The 20,951-nt window shown below is 36.1% G+C and overlaps 3 protein-coding genes across 3 annotated transcripts; all 3 read left to right on the top strand.

Moving 5' to 3' along the window:
• The first annotated feature begins 625 nt into the window (after positions 1–625).
• On the top strand, positions 626–3,263 carry LOC6645354 (organic cation transporter protein). Its single transcript, XM_023177463.2, has 6 exons — positions 626–1,027; positions 1,101–1,359; positions 1,426–1,529; positions 1,593–2,371; positions 2,438–2,619; positions 2,702–3,263. The coding sequence occupies exons 1-6, from the start codon at positions 807–809 to the stop codon at positions 2,936–2,938; spliced, it is 1,782 nt and encodes a 593-aa protein (XP_023033231.1). The 5' UTR covers positions 626–806; the 3' UTR covers positions 2,939–3,263.
• A 2,271-nt stretch (positions 3,264–5,534) lies between these two features.
• Positions 5,535–8,326, top strand: LOC6645353 (organic cation transporter protein). Its single transcript, XM_047011868.1, has 5 exons — positions 5,535–6,452; positions 6,522–6,750; positions 6,825–6,928; positions 6,995–7,764; positions 7,830–8,326. Exons 1-5 carry the CDS (start codon positions 6,187–6,189, stop codon positions 8,243–8,245), a joined length of 1,785 nt encoding a protein of 594 aa, XP_046867824.1. The 5' UTR covers positions 5,535–6,186; the 3' UTR covers positions 8,246–8,326.
• Positions 8,327–9,041: 715 nt separating this feature from the next.
• LOC6645497 (chitin synthase chs-2) lies at positions 9,042–17,245 on the top strand. Its single transcript, XM_002068015.4, has 10 exons — positions 9,042–9,119; positions 9,194–9,432; positions 9,514–9,683; positions 9,828–9,954; positions 10,092–10,298; positions 10,368–10,543; positions 10,620–11,174; positions 13,385–13,634; positions 14,437–15,666; positions 15,734–17,245. The coding sequence occupies exons 1-10, from the start codon at positions 9,061–9,063 to the stop codon at positions 16,945–16,947; spliced, it is 4,227 nt and encodes a 1,408-aa protein (XP_002068051.3). The 5' UTR covers positions 9,042–9,060; the 3' UTR covers positions 16,948–17,245.
• The last annotated feature ends 3,706 nt before the right edge of the window (positions 17,246–20,951 follow it).

The following is a 20,951-nucleotide window of genomic DNA, read 5'->3' as shown; positions in this document are numbered from 1 at the left end:
CAAAAAAAAAAATTAGGTTCTAAAGTAATAATTATCAGAAAACTAACACAAATTGGGTTCAATATTTCTATGAGCAACAACGACTATTGCAGTTCTCTGTCTGTTTCGTCTGTATTCACAATCTACTTTGAATTAAGCTTTAGTATTCTTACATTAGATATATTTGTACTCGATTTATATACATACATATATACACACACACACATACATACAAACACATTCTATCTTTTCTTTTGTCTTTAAATAAAGTGATATTTTTTCCCATTCAACAATAAACAAAAAGAAATCATAATTATTATATTATTATAATAATAAGGGGAGGCAAGACATTGATCAAGTTTATTCACCTGCAGCAAACATAATTCTAGATATACCCCGGTTCACTTGAATAGAAACACCTATCTAATGAAAATTGGTCACTTTGACATACCAAACTTACTAAACGAAAAAAAATGGTATTGAAAATATATCGGACAAAATAAGCCAGTTAGTTGATACATATATTTGTATCTATCAAACATTTTTGTGTTTGTTTTTGTATAGTTGATGAAAATTCATACGAATGCAGGGTTAAATTTGAGTGGGATCTATTCAAGTGACGCGAAGTGCACGTATCTATCTCAATTTCAATTAGTTAATCCAAACCTTTTAAATTGACCAGATGGAGAGGCGGCGTTGCTGTCGCCACTTTTGTTCTCGGTGCTCTCGTGCAATGTTTGAGGAACATCTAGCGAAACATCTTCAGTCATTGTTCAGTCAGTTCAGTCGGTTGTTAGTCAATTAAGAAACGCGCTTAGTTTAGCATCATGAAATTGGAGAAGATCCCTGTTGAGAAAATATCAACACCAACACCAACAGCAACAACAACAACAACAGCAGAGGATACACATTTGGATGATATTATCATACGAATTGGCCAATTTGGTCGCTATCAAATTTGCCTATATATTTTGCTGTGTCTACCAATCGTTTGCAATGCATTTTATTCCATTTCCTATATATTTACGGCCAGTAGTGTGGATCACAGGTGAGAAACAGGATGAGAATCAATCTCTCTCTTTCTCTCTCTCTATACTATATTGTCCTTTCTCTTTCTGCAGATGCAACATCAGTCAGTGCGATAACCTAGAGAGCACTTACTACACTTCCGCATCCTTTTTGAATTTCACAATTCCCCAAGAGAAGGGAATGGGAACAGCTTCTGCATGGGATCAGTGTTCGCATTTTGCTTTTGCAAAGACAATTATTTCATTACAAAATGAATCTGAATGTTTGGCTCAGAACTTCAATCGCAGGCATCGTGTACCCTGTGAAGAGGGTTACCAAGTTAGCCAAGATGAGCGAACCATTGCCAGTGAGGTTAGTTAGGGGAGAGAAGATTAGTTAACACAAGTTTGGGACTAAATTCATAATTTTCTACTTTAGTTTGGCATATTTTGCTCGGATCGTTGGCAACTCTCTATGGTAGGCACGGTTAATAATATTGGACAATTTGTGGGTATTCCTCTAGGTGGTTACCTGGCTGATAGGTGAGTCACTGCTACATAGTTTCCTATATTGTATGTTCCGTTTCGACTATTTCTTCCTTTTAGATATGGCCGCAAGACCATTCTAGTTGTGGCTGGAGTCCTTAGCGCATTTGCTGGCCTGGCTCGTTCTCATGCCCCAAATTATTATAGCTTTCTGTGTCTGGAGTTTTTAGATATGGCCGTGGGTAGTACTCTATTTCCCACTGCCTTTCTAATGGCCATTGAGCTGGTGGGCCCTAAACATCGTGTTGTGGCTGCCACAGTCATAAGCCTTACCTATGGCTTAGCTGAGGCCGGATTGGGTTATCTGGCGTCATATATACGAGATTGGCGGATTTTACTTCGTGTCTTGTATACTCCAGCTTTGCTGCACTTGCTCTTCATTTGCCTGCTGCCGGAAAGTGTTCGTTGGCTTCTGAGTCAATCGCAGGAAACGGATGCCAAGAACACTTTACGTAAAGCGGCTCGTGTGAATCGGAAATCTTTGCCGGAACAACATTTAAGTGAATTGATGAGATCGAATCGTCAGCTGGTTGCCCAATCGGCTGCTTCTGGTGGGCATTATACGGTGCAGCAAATTTTTCACGCTCTTGGCTGGAGAATAGCTCAATGCTGTTTCGTTTGGTTCATTCACACGCTATTGGCCTTGGGTCTCAGTTTGAATTCGAATAGCTTGAGTGGTGGCAATAAATTTGAAAATTTTAGCATAACTGGATTCATGCAAATACCTGGAATCATCTTTGGAACAATCCTGATGCATCGACTTGGCAGAAGATGGGCTTTAACCTCATTAATGTCCAGTTGTGGGATCTTTTTGCTTATGGTGATGGCATTCGAAGAGGGTGAGAGAGAACTAGGATTATTCTTTTAATGCATCAATAAAAGGTTTTATTTTGTCTTTTTCCCAGATTACCCACTGATTGCGTCTTGTTTATATTTTCTGGCCAAAATGAATTCTACTGGCAGTTTTATGGTCTTGTATTTCTTTACTTCAGAAATATTTCCCACAAATTGTCGAAATAGTTTACTTTCATTTTGTTCAATGGTCGGACGCTTTGGGTCTATGTTGGCACCACAGACGCCTCTGTTGGTTAGTCATCTCCCTCTCTCTCTCTGTCTCCTTCTCTCCTTCAAAGGAATTAGAATTATTAATTGTCTTTGTCTTTTTGTAGCTTATTTATTATAGATATGGACCACATTTGGTATTTGCCATATTTGCATTCATCTGTTCGAGCTTAACTTTACTTTTTCCCGAGACCGCAAATAAAATATTGCCAACCACATTGGCCGAGGCTCGTGAATTAGATAGAAGAAGTGTGTCCAACAACAGCAACAACAACAACAGCAACCACAACAATAAAAGCAATAAACCCACAATCACGGAAAAGCAAACAAAAAGTGTCGTCTAATTAAATATCGTCGGTAAAATCATTATCGAATTGTAAATATTATTAGTAATCGCCCGCCACAGTGGCTGAGAGAGAGCTTGCATTAAGTGATAAGCATACACTTATATTGTATGTACTATAGACACATGAACAATCAAATTAAGATGTTTATACGTATATACATAAGTAATTCTCTATCAATTTGTCAATTGAAACACAAAATGATTCCAATATATGTACATTCTACTATGGGAAGAAGGTTGCTAAAGTGGCTCACTCAATCATCAAATTACATTGTCGTTTTGTGCTAATTAAGCCAAATAAAGCTTGTTTTTTTCCATCCACAGATCATTTTCAGAATTCTACTAGTTGACTCAAAAATATCGTAGGGTATCAATTTTGTATTGTAACAAATAACTAAGAGTTAATAAAGTTCAACAAATTTTGTTGTTTAAGAAATATGTTTACCTTTATTTTTTACATTCTTTATATAAAATTAAAAATTCTATAAAATTTCAGTCATCCTTAGAAAGTTTAATCAGTTTAGCTCTTTTAGTAACGAATCTACGGGTAGATATTCGGGGAATGTAATTTTTAATTTTAGAATGGGATAGTTTTTTTTTGCCCTGAGGGTCTCCAGGCAGTCTGGACACCTCCAAGTTATCGGTCTCTCATATAATTTTCAATAATTTTCATTGCCCAACCAGTAAGTCGTTGAAGTAATCAAGTAATTTTAATAAATCAACCAACAACTAAAATTACAAAACTTTTAAAGCAAATATAATCTTGATTATAATTTTTTGAACTTAGCTTGAAATTGAAGTTTAAGAGCTAAAATATTGTTCTTGAAGAACTGAATCCTACACGTCCTCAGTGAGCAATCCTTCACTGAACCTTTTAAATTGAAAACTAAAACAGGGAAATTCGTTTATTTTTCTTTAAAACGTTTTTGTTACAGCAAATGTTGAAATTTTGTGCCAGACTTAAAATAGGAAATTTGGAAATTTTACAAAAGATAAGAAGCAGTAGGTTTTAGTTTGTTATCAGTTTGGTTTTTTATTTTTTTTATTTTGCTTTTCAAAATTCTTTGGCATAGTAACACAATTTATGAATGACTTTTGGTTTTTGATTAAGAACAATTTTTGATTTACACTTGAAACGTAAATTTATTATCATTATTAACATTATTTTGTTTGCTTTATTATTGTAAAGAAATTTTGTAACACCTAACCCTACAGAGTTAAATCAAATTACTGATTAGAACTGATACATTTCTATATACATATGTATGAGCAAATGTAGAAATTTTAATTCATTCATAAATTTATACAGAATCTGATGAATTTTTAAAAACAATTTCAAGAGTTCAGAAAGTAGTTAAGTTTATTTCCAACTATAGATATTATAGACTAGTTAAAAATATATACATATCTATAGGGACAATCGATTGTATTGAAATTCACCCCTATTCTAAAAACTAGTTTTCTCCTATATAAATATGAAATAAATCTGAATATCAATAAATAACACAATTAAAATAACTTATTTCTTTAAACTCTTGTTTTAAACAAATAAATATGATTTATCTTTATCTTTGATTTTGTGATTTCTTTTGGTTTTCTCTTCTTTTTTTCTGAAATGTTTTACTTGAAAAAAGTTTTAATCACAATTGGGACATTCACAGTTGGTAATGATTAGAATTTATTATCTAGGTTAGGTTAGGTTCATCTGTTCTTATCAATACATATTGATCATATCAATAGAACTGTATTTATTATTAGTTTTAGCATTCCGAATTGCCAGTGATTTATGTTATTTCAATTACTACTAAACGCGTCACTATTTTATTTCTAAAAGGTAAATAATTTATGAATTCATTCAGCATTTTCATTTGTTTTCATGACAAATCATTGATTAATTGACCCCACATACCCAATTGCAGCCCCTGCCCCCATTTACCCTGTAAAATGGTTAATCAAATGCAATTTTTGTCTGTTTTATTTTTTGGTTTCAGTTTTTCTCACATAATTTATTCAACTTAATCTTGAAAATTGTAATGTAAACTTCAAGTGGAGCCAAAGTCATTGACATTGTGCAAATAGTGTAAGAGATAAGGAAAGAATAAAGAAGGGGGGAGCGGAAAACTCACACACACACACACTCAGTAATCAGTCAGTAGACAAACAGAGAGACAAGAGAAACAGCTCTTTTTGGGCTACTTATGTATCGAATTGACAAACATAATTTACCCTTCATCTATCCAATCCATCAACCATCCGAATTTGATAACCAATCAATATATGTATGTGTATTGCCAAGTCATTCAATAAGCTAATACTACAAGCTAATAAAACGAGAAACAAAAACAAAACAAAAATAAAACCAGTTGTTGAAACGTAAAAAGATTAAAACCCGAAAAAAAATTGTTACTTGGCTTTCAACTACGTATGTATGTATACAGTAAGTGATGATAAGGGCACTATAGAGAGACTATCTGACTATATCAGACACTGATTATGGGAGACAAGGAGAAGGAGGAGCAGCAGTCGGAAGAGCAGAGCGAAGCAGATAGACTAAATATAGTCGAGTCGGCTGGCGATTTCAGTCAGTCAATGGGCTGCCTTTCCCCCAACGAGACGACGACGACGAAGTGCCGTGCCGTATCGTTTCGTTTCGTTCCAGCAGTAGCAACGACGCCACCGCCGTTTGGCCCATTATAAAAATAACTTTAAGAACATTTTGTATACCCTTGCAAGAAGGGTATATTCGTTGAAACTCACATTCGAAACTGAGACTTTTATCAATAAGTTAGTTACTTTTGATGTGATTTTCATAAAAATTAATATTTGTCAGTTTAATACAAATTTGATCAAAATCGGATAACTAAATTATATAGCTGACATATAAACGAACGATAAAATGGCATGCTAAATGCGCCAGATTGCTTCAGCGTAACCTTGAAGGCTGTTCTTTTGCAAACATTGGATTTTTTATATAAACTCTTTTTTCTCGTTGACAAAAAGATTAATAAAAAAAATCTTGCAAGGGTATACAGTATGTTTAGTCCCGGCCCTCTGGTCTTTTTTTTTTTCGAAACGAAAACGAAAACACACACAAATAATTTATAAATTTAGTATAACGTGAACCGGCGGCGTGAGCGTGAGAAAAAATACGTGTTTTGCTTTCGCTCCACTCGGTTAACCCACCGAACGTAACAAAAAATAATAAAAAAGTGCATTCAAACACGTGCTCGAGAAAAATTATTAAAAATGACCAACCACAAAGCAGGAACGGCGACAGGGGAAAATTTTACGCCCTCAAATGGTCATCATATGAGACAGACCGAGGAGCAACAGGCAGATGATCGTCAACTTGATGATGATGATGATGAGAACTCTCTGGATGCCATTCTTGTGCGTATTGGCCAATTTGGACGATATCAGATCATTAACTATATCTTATTGTGTATTCCCATGGTTTTCAATGCTTTCTTTTCAATTTCTTATGTATTTACGGCTAGTACAGTGGTACAAAGGTGAGTGGCATCTAACGAAATCTCATTGTGCAAAACTCACTTCAATTTTCAACTTTCGTTTGAATTCAGATGCAATATAACACAATGTGATAGTCCAAGTAGTTTGTATGAGGAATCATGGCTTAATTTTACTATACCATATCAGAATTCTGCATGGGATTCATGTCATCAGTATGTGGAAAATATAACTGAAACATCGGGTGAATTTTGTTCGGCAGAATATTTTAATAGAACTGCAACACAAAGTTGCAGCAATGGTTACAAATTTCGTGATGAGGAGCGCACTATATCGACAGAGGTAAAGATTTATGTAATAGTAGACTAATTTGTTGGCTAATTTTGGTTTCTCTCTCTCTCTCTCTCTCTGGTTAGTTTGACATATTTTGCAAAGATGAATGGATGCTTTCGATGGTTGGAACCATCAACAATGTGGGACAATTTGTTGGGATACCAATTGGTGGTTATTTTGCCGATAGGTTAGTATAACATTGAATTGGCTTTCATGTGAGAGTGTGGCTCATCGTTTTTGGTTTCGTTTTTAGATACGGACGACGCACCATGTTGGCCATTGGAGGAGCTTTAAGTGCTTTAATGGGTGTCATACGATCCCTTTCGACCAATTATTACATGTTCCTGTCCTTTGAATTTCTTGACATGGCCGTGGGTAGCACTTTATTTCCAACCGCTTTTTTGTTGGCCATTGAGCTGGTGGGTCCGAAACGTCGTGTGGCCGCTGCAACAATTATCACAATTTTCTATTCGCTGGGTGAGGCATTTTTGGGTTTCTTGGCGTCACAGTTGCAACATTGGCGTTGGCTTCTGAGGGCATTGTATGCACCGGCGATCTTGCAGTTATTATTCCTATGGATTCTACCGGAAAGTGTCCGTTGGCTTCTTAGCCAGGGAGCAGAACAAAAAGCAGCTTCTGTCTTGAGACGTGCCGCCCGTTGCAACAAACGTTCCCTACCCGAAGAGCAATTGGATGAGCTGTTGGCCAATAATCGTCAGAAATTGCGTCAAGCGAATGAGAGTCAATATCCCATTATGAAGGCCATTCGTTTCTTTTTGCTACGCATTGCCAATTGTTGCCTTTGCTGGTTCACTCACACTCTAATTGCGCTTGGTTTGAGTTTGAATTCAGTTAATTTGGGTGGAAATAAGTATACGAATTTCATGTTGAATGGTTTCATTCAGATACCGGGTTTACTTTTGCCCCTCATTATTATGGACCGTTTCGGGCGTAGATATTCCCTTTGTGCCTCTATGTTGGTTTGTGCCGTCTGCATGGGAGCATCAGCGGCAATTGATCCAGGTGAGAGAAAGAGATGGACAGAGAGAAAGAGATTAAGTAAAATCCAATCTGTTCTCTTTTTTCAGATAACTATGCTGGATCTTTGACTCTATTTCTCATTGGCAAATTGGCCATTACATGCAGTTTTCAAATTTTATACTTTTTCACTTCGGAAATTTTTCCCACTAATGTGCGCAATAGTTTATTGTCCATGTGCTCGATGGTGGGACGCATTGGTTCCATGTTGGCACCACAAACTCCTTTATTGGCCAAATATTATATTTATGCGCCACAAATTCTATTTGCCACATTTGCATTGATAAGTGGTTTCTTTACATTGGGATTTCCCGAGACGGCTGACAAAGTTCTGCCCACCACAATGGAGGAGGCACGCGATTTGAATCGCAAAAGGCACACAAGAGGAGGAGGAGTCGGGGCAGGAGGCGGAACGGGTGATGAGGAGCAGCAGGCCCAAGACGAGGGCCCAAGAAAACTATACTAGAAAGCAAATTGTTTTTATTAGCATTTAAGTACCAAACCTACGCATTTTGTTGATTTTATTTTTGTAAATTTTAATATGTAATTTTTGTCCTTTTTTTTAATTTCTCATTTATTTCGTAATAAGTTAGTTTATTAATGTCCATTCTATTTTATATAAAAAATGTGTTTAAGCGAGTGTATAAGGAAAAGACTTTTAAATCTTTAAATTGGCAGCAAAACGATAATGATGAAATGTTATCGTTATCGAATGTTAACATATCATACTGCTGCCTAAATGTATGCTATGCTTGAGGTCCGACGATTCTGAATTATTTGTCATCATTATACTGATACATACATATATAGATATTTAATTAAACGACCAAGTGCGGTTAAGTGGTTTTTGTAGTAATCAACTATAATTTAAAGCTAACTTCCGAGAAAACAAAAAAGTATATATACGACATAGGTGTATATATATGCACCACTTCAAAATGTGCCATCTAACAACGTTGGCCTAGCTCTAGCCTGATAAAAGAAAGCCCAAATGCACTAGCACATATTTATAGATATATTTATTTATCGTATGGCATTTTCTTTGATTCTTTAATTGCAATTGATATAGAATTGTCGATGAGTTGACTTGTTGACATGCTTGTCAACTTACGCACTGCCACAATGTTTTCTTGATATCGTCGCAGTTAAAGGAAGTTCAAGCACAAGGCTTGTTATCTTCGGAACCACCAATACACCAATTGGCAAACAATCGGCTAAGTGCCTGGCCGCGCTTGCTATTAAATTTATTTAGTTGTAAATAAATTTTACTTCTTGACAGACATGAGCGGTGTCGGCGGTGTCAGTGGTGACTATGAAAGTGATTATAATCAACGCAATCGGTTGGTATTCAACCCAAAAATTAGTAAAAAGAAAGAAAAAAAAGGAACTTAAAATATTGGATTACTATTTTTAGAAAATTGCGCATGTGGAATCTTTTTGTCGATCCACCGGAGAAAAATCGTAGCGGAAGCGATGCCGATTGGAAGAAATTGCAATTTTGTCTTAAATTGTTCAAAGTCTTTGTTTATCTCTTGGTCTTTGCCATCGTACTGATATCAAGTGTATTAGCCAAGTTGCTTTATCTGTATATGATTGGGAATACGGCCTCCACGAATAGCGTCAGTCAAAAGGTGCAAGTGTGCAGCAAATATTGTAAGTTGAAGGTTATAGATAACACACAACATACATATGTATATGTTTTAGTTTAATAAATCTCTTTTGGACATATGCAAGTATTACTTAATGGCGATTTGACGGCGATTAGCAGTAAACAGGAGCAAATTGCATGGGTTTGGGCCTTGATCTTTGCCTTTGCTGCACCAGAAGTCTTTACATTCTTGCGCTCGTTGCGCATATGCATTTTTAAGCGAGAGCAACGACCCACTGGTCTCGAAATGACGCTGGTATGTACAACAACAACAAAAAAAAAAAAAGAAAAGCAAAAGGAAAAGAAAAGAGATTGATGAGCCCAAAGCCTGTGCAGGTCCCTTATACTTTGCTCTATATTTCCAATCGTCCTTCTCTATATGCTTGTTGCTCTTGTGTAGGTCACACTCTTTGAACTGTTTCATGTTGCCGGTCTGGCCCTGCTCACCTTTATTGTTTTGCCCCAATTGGATATGACGCGCGGTGCAATGCTTGGATGCTGTGTATCCTTTATACCCGGTATACTCAGTGAGTACAACAACCACAAGAACATTCTATCTCGCCATAGCCATAGCCATAGCCTTCCTCCATCCTCCATCTTATCTGACAGCAATTAAATTGATTGCCATTTCACACTCACCCAACACACCCACACCCACACACAGATTTGCTGACAGGAACACGTCTGCAATGGAAATCAATGGATATGCTCGGCTATGGCATCTCAATTTTGGCCATGGTCTCACAGGGAAGTGTCTTTCTAATCTGGCCATCAATGTCTGAGCAATTGGAGTTGCAATTATTGGTCATTCCATTGCTTCTTGTATCGTTTCGTTGGTGGGAGAATTATGCCAATACACATGATGCAATCGGTGAGTCATTCTTCGATTTGATATCACCTGTCACTTCTTACTGTATACTGTATATATCTTACTTTTTAGCCTATATTATTCGTACCATTCGATGCACTCGTTCTCGTTATCAATTATATCTATATTTGTCACCCCTGAAAATTGTGGTTTTTGCCTTGATGGCATTTCTTTTAAATGGTCAGAGATTTACCGAGTATTTTAGTCTATTTCTCGATGCCTGGCAAACGCATTCAATAACCATAGTGGTAAGTAAACATAGTGACATTTGAATTGAGGCTTTCACACCTTTAATTTGTTGTTGTTTCTGGTTTTGTTCGTTAGCAAACCAATACCCAGCACGATATAGCCGCAAATGGAAGCAGCAATGTCTTTGTCAGCAAAGTGTCACAACATACGATTCAATCCAATCCGAATGCCATTATCTATGCTCTACTCCTGCAGATTGGCTCCGCCTATTTGTGTCACATATTTTGTAAATTCGCTTGCAAAATTAAGATACAAGAGTTCAGCTACGCCCTGCCTTTAACGCTCTCAATGCCAATAACTGTGGCTTTGGCCACATTTTTGGCCCAGCTTCGTGCTGCGGATGCCTGCGCATTGCATCGTATAATGCCCGACTATCTAACATTGCGACCTTTGGCTGAGAATCTCGATGAATTGGGTGCACGTTGTCTCCAATATGCTCTGTGGATATGGCCATTGTGGTGGCTATCACAGATTTGGATTTGCCTGCACATTTGGCTACCGAAAAATGATAGAAATGCCAAAACTGAAAAGTTATTTGTATGCCCATGGTATTGTGGTTTACTTGTGGATCAGTGTGCCATCATGAATCGACGTATTGTCGATTGGAGTGATGAGTATTTAACCATAAAGGTGAGTAAGTTACTCATCCTTCACTTTCAACCTCATTATGCAGAGATTGTGGAGAAGTTTGTGTTAATGAATTATTGTAATCAGGCGTTAACATCAATCATAGCGACAAGTTTCCTTGCGTCGACGACACTACCATTTCGCCTACTCCTCCTAGTCCTTCTCCGTCTCTATCTCTATTACGAAAGGAACTTTTTGACTATTTTCGGTACATTCTGCCTGGCTGGATGATGTGCGTTTGCGTTGCTTCAAATGTCAGGGCAGCAATGTAATTAAGTTAAATGACGGGGAAACTGCAAAGTTCAGGAAATGTTTGCGTTTCTCTTCGTATGCGTATGCGTATGCGTATGAGTATGTGCGAGTGCGTGTGTGTGTGTGTATTTACGTGGGTGTAAACTTAATTAAAAGTGGGTACAGTTGTATACATATATAAAGCCCAAAAGGGCCAACATAAAGACATTAAAGTAATTAAAATTTAGGTTGATTTTTAAAAGAATAAATTAGAATGGCATTGGCATTGCTTTACGAGCATTGACAAAGGTCGTAATGTAATTTGGCGGTAAACGGCTTGAACAGAATTTGGATTTTCCAAAAGCCAACCCCTCTTCACTATTTACACAAAAAAATAAACATACTTACAAATCCCCCTCCTTATCCCCCTCTTTCTTCTCACAATTAATAACATAAATTGACAGACATGTTGATTTTAAAAGAAAAAAAAAACACAAATGAAAAGCATTTTTTTCATCGGAGAATCAATTCTCAGTGGCCGTAGTATATTCTGCACTATAATATTAAAAGAAAAATAATTAAATTTCTTAGTCGGCTTCTTTTTCCTTCCTCGTTTTTTACCATTTCGTAAAATAATAAAATTATTAAATTATTTATTGTTCGGAAACATAAATTAGAAGTTCGTTTAACTCTCTTTCTCCATTTTCTTTTTCTAATAATGTTCAATGCTTCACGATGACGTCAGCGCCATCTTCTTAAGACGAAATTGTTTCTATCTCTTCTACACATATTAGTTTTTTGTATGATAAAAGTTTAAAGGGCAGTGGGCAGGGGGAAAAAAACCATTTAGTTATTGGCTGTGCATTTTGGTTTCAATAATCACATATTATGTTTTTACCTTTAGCCTAGCGCTTACCTTTTTTTCTTATACAGTTGATGTATAAGAAGAGTCGTTCTCTCACAAAAATAACTTAACACTACACACACACACACATAAATATTTGACATTAGCTTTCACTTTTTGTCTCTTCCCTTTTCATGCGCCACTGCGCAGCGATATTTGTACACACACTAGAAAAAAAACACATTTTTTTGAGGCTTGCTTTCACTATTTCACTTCTTTTACGCCTCCTTCACATTTGCGCATTCACTTGAAAACGGTTAATTTTTCTGCTTCTACAAAGTCAAGATTTTTATATTTTCATCCTGTGCGATGTGTATTGAGAACTTATTAGTGATTATTAATTGTGAAATACGCACATGCGCATTTTAAGAAGGAAAATGTTAAACATGTTGCGCAAGCGAAAATGGAGAGAGTAATCTTATGTAATGTTAATTAACATTTAGTTAGGAGCCATTAATGACCGGAAATGTAATGTTAATTAACAGTGGCCATTTTTTTTTGTGAATTTCGCGGAAATTCGCTGTTAGCTAAGCGGGAGAGTGGGAGAACTGTTTGTGTTAATGGTGAGCCGTTAAAGTAAGAGAATCTCTCTCCTTTTATCTACTTCTTCTTTCCATGCACTTTCATGTGTTGTTTTTTTTTCTGCGATTGCGCAACGATATCAACACACATTTTAGATAAAATAAATACCTAATATTTATTAAAAACTAATTAAAACTAATTACCGTCTGCTCTTTATACATTTATATGTACATACATATATATTTGTGAGAGCTGTCAATGTTAGTGGTAAGTGCAAGAGACGAGAGTCTTGTACAAAAAGCAGCTCAGTTTATTTAATCTTCGTTTTGTTAACTTTGGCTGCTGCTTTAGTTCTCTGCCCTTCCTCACTTTTATGCTCCATCTATTGCTCCCGCCTTAGCGCACACACTTGCACACATACATAAATGATATTGGTGAAGAAATAGAGAGAAAAAAAACTTAAAATCAACAAGTGCATTAAATTCTTATGTTTTTTTTTTTTTTTTTTTTTTTTTTGTTTAATTCAAAATTTTGTTATATTTTGTTGTATACACAGAGCGACCTAACCACACCACGTGATCCAGTATTGGCTTTGGCCAGCGACATAAATGCCAGCCGAGATATACAGGAGGAGGATAAAATTCCACAATTGATTGTCTGTGCCACAATGTGGCATGAAACCGAAGAGGAAATGATGGAATTCCTCAAATCAATTATACGCTTGGATGAGGACCAATGCGCACGTCGAATGGCAAAAACGCATCTAAATGGCGGCAAAGCGGATGATGAATACTATGAATTGGAAAGTATGTCAAGTGCCACCAGCACTACCAGCAGCATCAAGTCTGTTGAAGTATTTTACAATATTTTACAATATTTTTGCTTTACTTTTATGATTTGCATAAAGTTTGCTTTTTTTTCTTTTTATTTATTTTTTGCATACATTTTCACCATCAACAGCAGCAGCTAGCAGCCAACAAATGCATAAAACAAATATTTCGCAAGGACTTTGAAATCATTTTGCATACCTAAGAATTTTTCACATAGAGCAGTTTTCTAGTTTTTGATCAAAGTTTTCTTTTTATTGGCTTGGAATACATTTCGAGCAAAAAAAAAAAAAAAAAAAAAAAACATTAAATGGTCAGTTAGTCAAGGTAAATTTATTTATTTAACATCAAAAACAACTAAAGAAGAGATTTTAGACACTTTTTCAAAGTAATTTGCAGATCTCAAAAAACATCTCCCAAGCCAAAGAAAAACAGAAGGAAAAACGGTTTATATTCTTCTATTATTTTTGCTTACTACAAATTGGTTTGAAATCAATTCAAATATGTATTTTAGCTACGAGCAAAAACAAATGCTAAGAATATTAAATTGATTTCGTAAGGCATATTGAATATACGTCATTTAGATATTATTTTACTTGAATGTAATGAAGAAAAAAAGTGTCAGATTTAAAATTTATGCAACTGGGATTGTGGGATTTTTTCTTTTTGTGACTTTATCGTATGCCAAAATGGCGAAAGGCCAAAAAATCTGTAGCAAGTTTACGACTTGAATACATATTAATGTGGCTTTTTTTTGTCTTTGGTTTTTTCTTCTGCACAGCCAACATATTCTTTGATGACGCTTTTGTGCTGGATGAACGCTATTGCCAGAATAAACGAAATCCCCCAGTTAACGAGTATGTAAAGACCCTAACCAAGACCCTAGATAAGGCGGCATTTGAGGTCTATGGTGTGAATATTAGAATTAAACCGCCATTGAAAATTGAAACTCCATATGGTGGACGCTTGGTTTGGACCCTGCCGGGACGTACAAAAATGGTTGCCCATCTGAAGAATAAGGATAAAATACGTCACAAGAAACGCTGGTCGCAGGTCATGTATATGTATTATCTACTTGGCTATCGCATTATGGAAACGGAACATTTCTCACCACGCCGCAAGGCAGTAATTGCCGAGAATACATTCCTTTTGGCACTAGACGGAGATATTGACTTTCAGCCACGTGCTGTACATTTGCTTATTGATCGAATGAAGGCTGTCGATGAATTAGGTGCCGCCTGCGGACGTATACATCCTGTTGGCCGTGGTCCCATGGTGTGGTATCAACGTTTCGAATATGCCATCGGTCATTGGTTGCAAAAGGCCACCGAACATGTTATCGGCTGTGTTCTTTGCAGTCCCGGTTGTTTCAGTCTCTTTCGGGCTAGTGCCCTAATGGAGAATAGTGTTATGAAACGTTATACGCTTGTGAGTGCCGAACCTATGAAAATGGTCCAATATGATCAGGGTGAAGATCGTTGGCTATGCACCCTATTGCTAAAGCAGGGCTCTCGGGTTGAGTATTGTGCCGCCTCCGATGCTTATACCCATTCGCCGGAGTACTTCAATGAGTTCTATAATCAACGTCGTCGTTGGGTACCATCGACTATAGCAAATATTTTCGATATCCTGGCCGATGCCGATAAGGTGGTGAAGAGGAATAATTCCATATCCACTTTATATATGTGGTATCAAAGTATGCTTATGGTTGGCACTGTTCTCGGTCCTGGCACCATATTTCTAATGATGGTTGGAGCTCTTGTGGCCGTTTTTACCATTGATATATGGACAGCATTTCTATGGAATTTCTTTCCCTTGTTATTCTTCATTCTGAGTTGCGTTTATTTGAAACAAAAGTATCAATTACTCTTGGCATTTGTTATAAGTGCCATTTACTGTTTAGTTATGATGGCGGTATTGATAGGTATTATAGTCCAGATGTTGGAAGATGGACCTTTAGCTCCAGCCTCATTATTCTTCCTACTTGTTGCCGTACAGATTACCATAGCTGGTGAGTTTTTTAATGAGTTTAGGTGACCGAAAATTCGATTTTTAAATGAAATGTTGCCTTATTGCAGGTCTTGTGCATCCGCAAGAGTTTTGGGCCTTACTTTGTGGTGTTATCTATTATATAACCATACCCTCAATGTATATGCTGCTTATGTTCTATTCCGTTTTCAATATGAACGATGTTAGCTGGGGCACCAGAGAAGCGCCAGTTGTTAAAGATGATAATGCTGGTGGAGATGGCAGAAGAACAGAAGATTCTGAACTTTATCAACCAGGCTGGTTAAATGATCCATTACTAATTAATTCCGAATTGGGTGAAATATCACTAATTGAGCAAAGATTTTGGCGTGACTTAATCAAAGAGTATTTGAAACCACTCGAATTGAGTAAAGAACAAAAACAAGCCATGGCCGATGGTCTAAAAGATTTACGTAATCTAATTGCCTTTGCATTTCTTATGATCAATGCCATATTTGTTTTAATTGTATTCCTTTTGCAATTGAAAAAAGAATTCTTACATCTGGAATGGCCCATAGATCCTACAGATTTTGTTACATTTGATCGTGATAATTTGCAAGTTGGTATCTATCGTCAATATAAGGAATTGGATCCGATTGGTTTACTGTTTGTCATATTTTTTGGCTTTATATTGATTATACAATTTGTGGCAATGTTTTTTCATCGATTTGCCACCATGTCACAGTTGTTGGCAACAACACAAATCGATTGGTTCCGTTCGAGTGGAAAATTCAGTGACGAAGATGCCGTACTCGAGCTAAAGGGTAGTGCAGTGAATATAGCACGACGATTGCAACGACCCAGAAGACTTGATGATGAAGAGGATGAGCCAAATTATTCTGAAATCCTAATGGATAGTGATCATCATCATCCTCATCAGCAAGATGATGGTGAACATCGTGAGAGTTTAGTTCGACGTCAGACTATTTATCGCTTGCATGCAACACGAAATCGACAACAAACTGATTATAGCAATTTGGTTATGAATTTCGAGAGGCGTTTCTTTGGCGAAGATGAACTGAATCTTAAGAATTTGGCATTGAATCGAAAGTCTATGAAACTCTTTCAAATGCGTCGTTCAGAGGCAAAAATGAATGCAGCAGCCATGCCGGGTGGTACACCAACACCGAAAACAGGAAAACGTCCGCCCATGATGATGACGCCGATGGCGACGACGACGACAACGGCGAAAAAAGTTAGTTTCAATAATCGTGCAAATTTGGAAATCTATGATAACAATGGTTACGAACACACAGAGTTCTAAAGAGAAGAAAAAGAAGACACAGAAACAAATACATTACTTAAAACTCGATTATTCGATGAATCTTTTGTTATCCACTTTGTTAACTATATAAATCATGATCTTAAAGATAGTTCAAAATTCTCTTGGAATTTTGGAAGCAACCATTTTTGGACTAACTTTTAGATTATTCTGTAGCCTAATCGTGGATAATATATTGATGTATGAAATATGCTTATTACTATACATGTTTAATCTATGTTACTAACTATTATATGTACCTACTATCTATCTATCCATATTGTATTAATTAACTCTGTAAAGGGCTTAGTGGCTAAAAAATATAATTAATTGCATTTAACTCAAGTGGCAAAAGCAGCCAAGTTTATTTCCTTCTTCTTTCTTCCCTTCACTGAAGACATCTCATTAGCATAATTACAAGCGGGCTGCTGAATGGTGGGGAATGGGGCGGACTTCATTCATCAATGTCTAGGCAACGCTTAGAGTTAAGTGCTCTCTCTCACTCTCTTCCCCTTTCTCCTATTTATCCCTCTCTCTTTCTCCCTCTGTCTGTCTCTCTCTCTCTCTCTTCTCTGCATTTGGAGATGCGCTTTTTGCTTGAAAAAGTTCACTCCTCTTGGTTACAAAATGCAAATCAAAGTGTGATTAGCTTGGATTTGATGAAGTTTCTGCTGCAATGCACAAGTTTCTTTGCGGCTATATCTGTGTGTGTGTGTGTGTGTGTGTGTGGGCGTGGCTAGGTGTCGGCGTAAGTGTTTTGTAAGTGAATTTTTTACTGCCTTAGCTAGAGCTCTAGAGGGTGTTGAGGGTAGCAAAAAGGAAAAACTAACTGACAGGCTAAAAGTATAGTAGAACCGCATACGAAGGACACACAACATGCAGCAGGACTTACTTTGGCAATGCGCATATATTAAAAACGAAGAAACTCAACCCATAGTAGAAACTTATGGCCACAACTTGTGGTTTTGTCCTTTTCAAATGCTTTAAAACCAAATGCAATCTGTGTAAGGTGAACAAAATAAAGCACGAACTGCAAATGAGTGTACGAAAGGGGGGACTTAAGCAAAGTAATTCTAAGGACAAATTACTTTGATTTCAAGGTAGGTGGGCAAACAAATCCTTAAATATACCATACATATGTGCATACATATGTATGAAAGGAACACACACAACAAATTGGAAACTCAAAGAAGTTTTTTAAAGATTTTAAACATAAAACTTTAAGCAATTTCGTTTCAGGAGGTTCATTATCAAAGCAAAGCCAAGATTTAATAGTGCTTTTAAATCTTGAAATCGGATTTGCAAATGAAATTATTTTTATCATGCGAAAGGATATAAAATCGATGAGCAGCAAACTGGCCCCGACTACTAAAATTGCCGAAGTGTGTAAGTAAAATCAAACTTTATTATTTGAAAGTTCAATAGTTCGTAAGCAACTTTTAACCACAGAGACAGAGAGACTTGGTCATAGAACTGCGAATAAGTCAAATATTCTATATTTAAGGAAGAAGATAAATAAATTTTCATCAAGGAATAAGTTTAGTTATCGGCTTGGGATTGGATTTGATTTTATTTCTAATTGGAAATAAAAATAACCGACACTTAACTAAACTTTAAACTGAAACAAATTAGGTTCTTGAATATTTTCTATTGAAATTTATGCGAAAATTTATCTATATCCATTTAGTTTGAAGTCAGCAATAGACCGAGCAGTTCATTTCCTTCATTTTACACTTCAACACTTTTTTGTGTTGAACTCATTTCCAAAGAGCTACCAAACCAATGCAAAGCCAAAACGAATGCCAATCTAGAGTAATTTTTTTTTTTTTGTGGTTTTCGTCTTGCCTTCAATTCAATCAATTAATTCATCGGCACTCCTTTGATCAGAGTATCCTTTTTCCGTTTTGTGTTTTTTTTTTCCTTTTTTTTTTTTTGTTTTTTTCCCATGGAAATGCCCATTCAGGCATTTATAACAAAAACCCAAAAATTTGCATACGCAAAATGCAAACAATTTCAGACTTGAATGCGTTTTTGCCCCTTTGTGTCTATTGTGGGTATTTGTGAGTGTATTTGTCTGTGTATGTTCTGTTCTGTGTATGTGTGCGTGTGTGGCCTGCTTGTATGTGTTTTCAAAATGCAACGAAAATTCACACAAGAGCCGCAAATGTATCCAAGTTTTCTATGTATAAAATTTATGGCCAGTTTCAATTACAAGTGTCCTTCTTCTTTGTCTTCTTCACATTTTTTTTGTGGGCAGCCAAAAGACAAAACCAAGGCACCAGAGTTGACAACTATTTTATGTATTTCTCCTCCTATAGGTTTTTTGGCATAATAAATTCATATTCATATGAAAAAGCATTCCTTGCTGGCTCAAACGCAAATGCAACATGGCCCAACATTTGTGCAAACGATTGTGGCAACAAAACATAAACAACGAAATTCGATTGAAAAACTTGTGGCCTGGTTTTCTTTTTTGTTTTTTGTTTTGCCCGCCGCTACAGGCAAAAGGCCTGGGTACATAATTCTGCACTTATCTGACCCCAGGCAGTCAATGTGGTCGACCAGCCCTTTGGCCATTTTGCTTTTGTATTTTATGGCTTTTCTATGCAATGCAATTGCAATCAAGAGACCAGAACAAGACCAACCATGGACTATGGGCAACATTATTATTATTATTCTTAATATATGTACAAATATGGGCGAAAATATATATAAATATATTTTACACTTGTTTCAACTCTCCATTGTAGTGTCCACTTTTCTTTTCCCCCATTTTTTGTTTTGTTTCTGTTGTTGCAGATGTAATTAAATTATGAAACATAATTTCATATCCGGGTGTCAGTTCAGTGGCCTGGCAACAGCTTTTTGTCATGCCTCTTGTTCTGTTCTGTTTTGTTCTGGTTGCCAGCAAACACAACATTTAACCGGAATAGGGGATATGATATCAAAGGGTAGTCTATAAGTTTGTATATTCTTTTTTTATTCACACTGAATAAAGCCATAAATTGACAAACCTTAGACCAAGTAGAACACATTTAGTGCTAGTTTACTTTATGAAGGAAAAAAGTGTGTTAAATAATCAGAACTAGGCAAAGAAATGCTTTAGAAATACAGCATATCTTTCAGAGAAAAGGACTGCTAATCGTGCATAAGACAAGATAATGCATTCAGCTATTGATACAGAACAGTACCAAGAGTACCAAGTCATTTTTAACATAACATTATAACATTCAAAAACTAAATTGTTTTGCTATCTAACCATATATAACTCTATCTTTCAGAAAATGTTTACCCCTTGATATGATTGACTGGGCATTTGCTAGTCGTCTATTTCAGTTTTTTTGGTTTGCGTTGTCAGCCATTTCCCAGAGCTTGTTTATCGTTTGTTGCTTGTGAAAATAATTAAATGAAAAGCTGCAGGATATTTTGCACACAATATGCACTGATTATCAACCGTATCCCTAGTATCCTGTACTTGTTCAGTTTGCCCTATGCCAACGGCTACACAGAACCATTCCATATGTCTTTAGTGTTGTCACTTGCCACTTTTCAAATGGACTCGCTCGCATTTTTTGTCAGTTAATTAAAATTACTTATTGCTAGCAATTATTTCATTTTTTTTCTTGTTTTGCTTTTAAATAATTTGTTTTATAATCACATTATTTTATTGTATTTTCCTCTCTATCTCTCTTTGTCCCGCCAGGTGAGTGGTTGCAATTGGTTTTAAGTTTAACAAGAGAGGCTAAATTAAATTTGAAGTGTTAAATGCTTCAGCATTATTAAAAGCAGAAAACAAAAAAACAATAACAAAATTATTGTTATTTGTTTTAATGGAAAGGTGAAAAAAAATATATATTCAATCCAATAAAATAAATGTATTAAGGCTATAGAATTTCATAAAGTGAATGTTAAAAAAAAGAAGAAATATTAAGCTAGCCGATTTATGAGGTTTATTGAAAAATACACAATTTATTTAACTCAAATTAAATGGCAGCTTCTATGTCTAA

The sequence above is a fragment of the Drosophila willistoni genome (genome assembly GCF_018902025.1).
Source record: "Drosophila willistoni isolate 14030-0811.24 chromosome XR unlocalized genomic scaffold, UCI_dwil_1.1 Seg143, whole genome shotgun sequence".
Lineage (NCBI taxonomy): Eukaryota > Metazoa > Arthropoda > Insecta > Diptera > Drosophilidae > Drosophila > Drosophila willistoni.
The sequence above is the reverse complement of the archived record's forward strand: the minus strand, read 5'-3'. Positions and strand labels throughout refer to the sequence as shown.

Coding starts and splice junctions, on each gene's coding strand:
- LOC6645354 (XM_023177463.2), top strand. CDS start 807: ATGAAATTGGAGAAGATCCCTGTTGAGAAAATATCAACACCAACACCA. Junction 1,028..1,100: donor GCCAGTAGTGTGGATCACAG/GTGAGAAACAGG, acceptor CTCTTTCTGCAG/ATGCAACATCAGTCAGTGCG. Junction 2,372..2,437: donor GGTGATGGCATTCGAAGAGG/GTGAGAGAGAAC, acceptor TCTTTTTCCCAG/ATTACCCACTGATTGCGTCT.
- LOC6645353 (XM_047011868.1), top strand. CDS start 6,187: ATGACCAACCACAAAGCAGGAACGGCGACAGGGGAAAATTTTACGCCC. Junction 6,453..6,521: donor GCTAGTACAGTGGTACAAAG/GTGAGTGGCATC, acceptor GTTTGAATTCAG/ATGCAATATAACACAATGTG. Junction 6,929..6,994: donor GGTGGTTATTTTGCCGATAG/GTTAGTATAACA, acceptor TTTCGTTTTTAG/ATACGGACGACGCACCATGT.
- LOC6645497 (XM_002068015.4), top strand. CDS start 9,061: ATGAGCGGTGTCGGCGGTGTCAGTGGTGACTATGAAAGTGATTATAAT. Junction 9,684..9,827: donor CTGGTCTCGAAATGACGCTG/GTATGTACAACA, acceptor GCTCTTGTGTAG/GTCACACTCTTTGAACTGTT. Junction 9,955..10,091: donor CTTTATACCCGGTATACTCA/GTGAGTACAACA, acceptor ACCCACACACAG/ATTTGCTGACAGGAACACGT.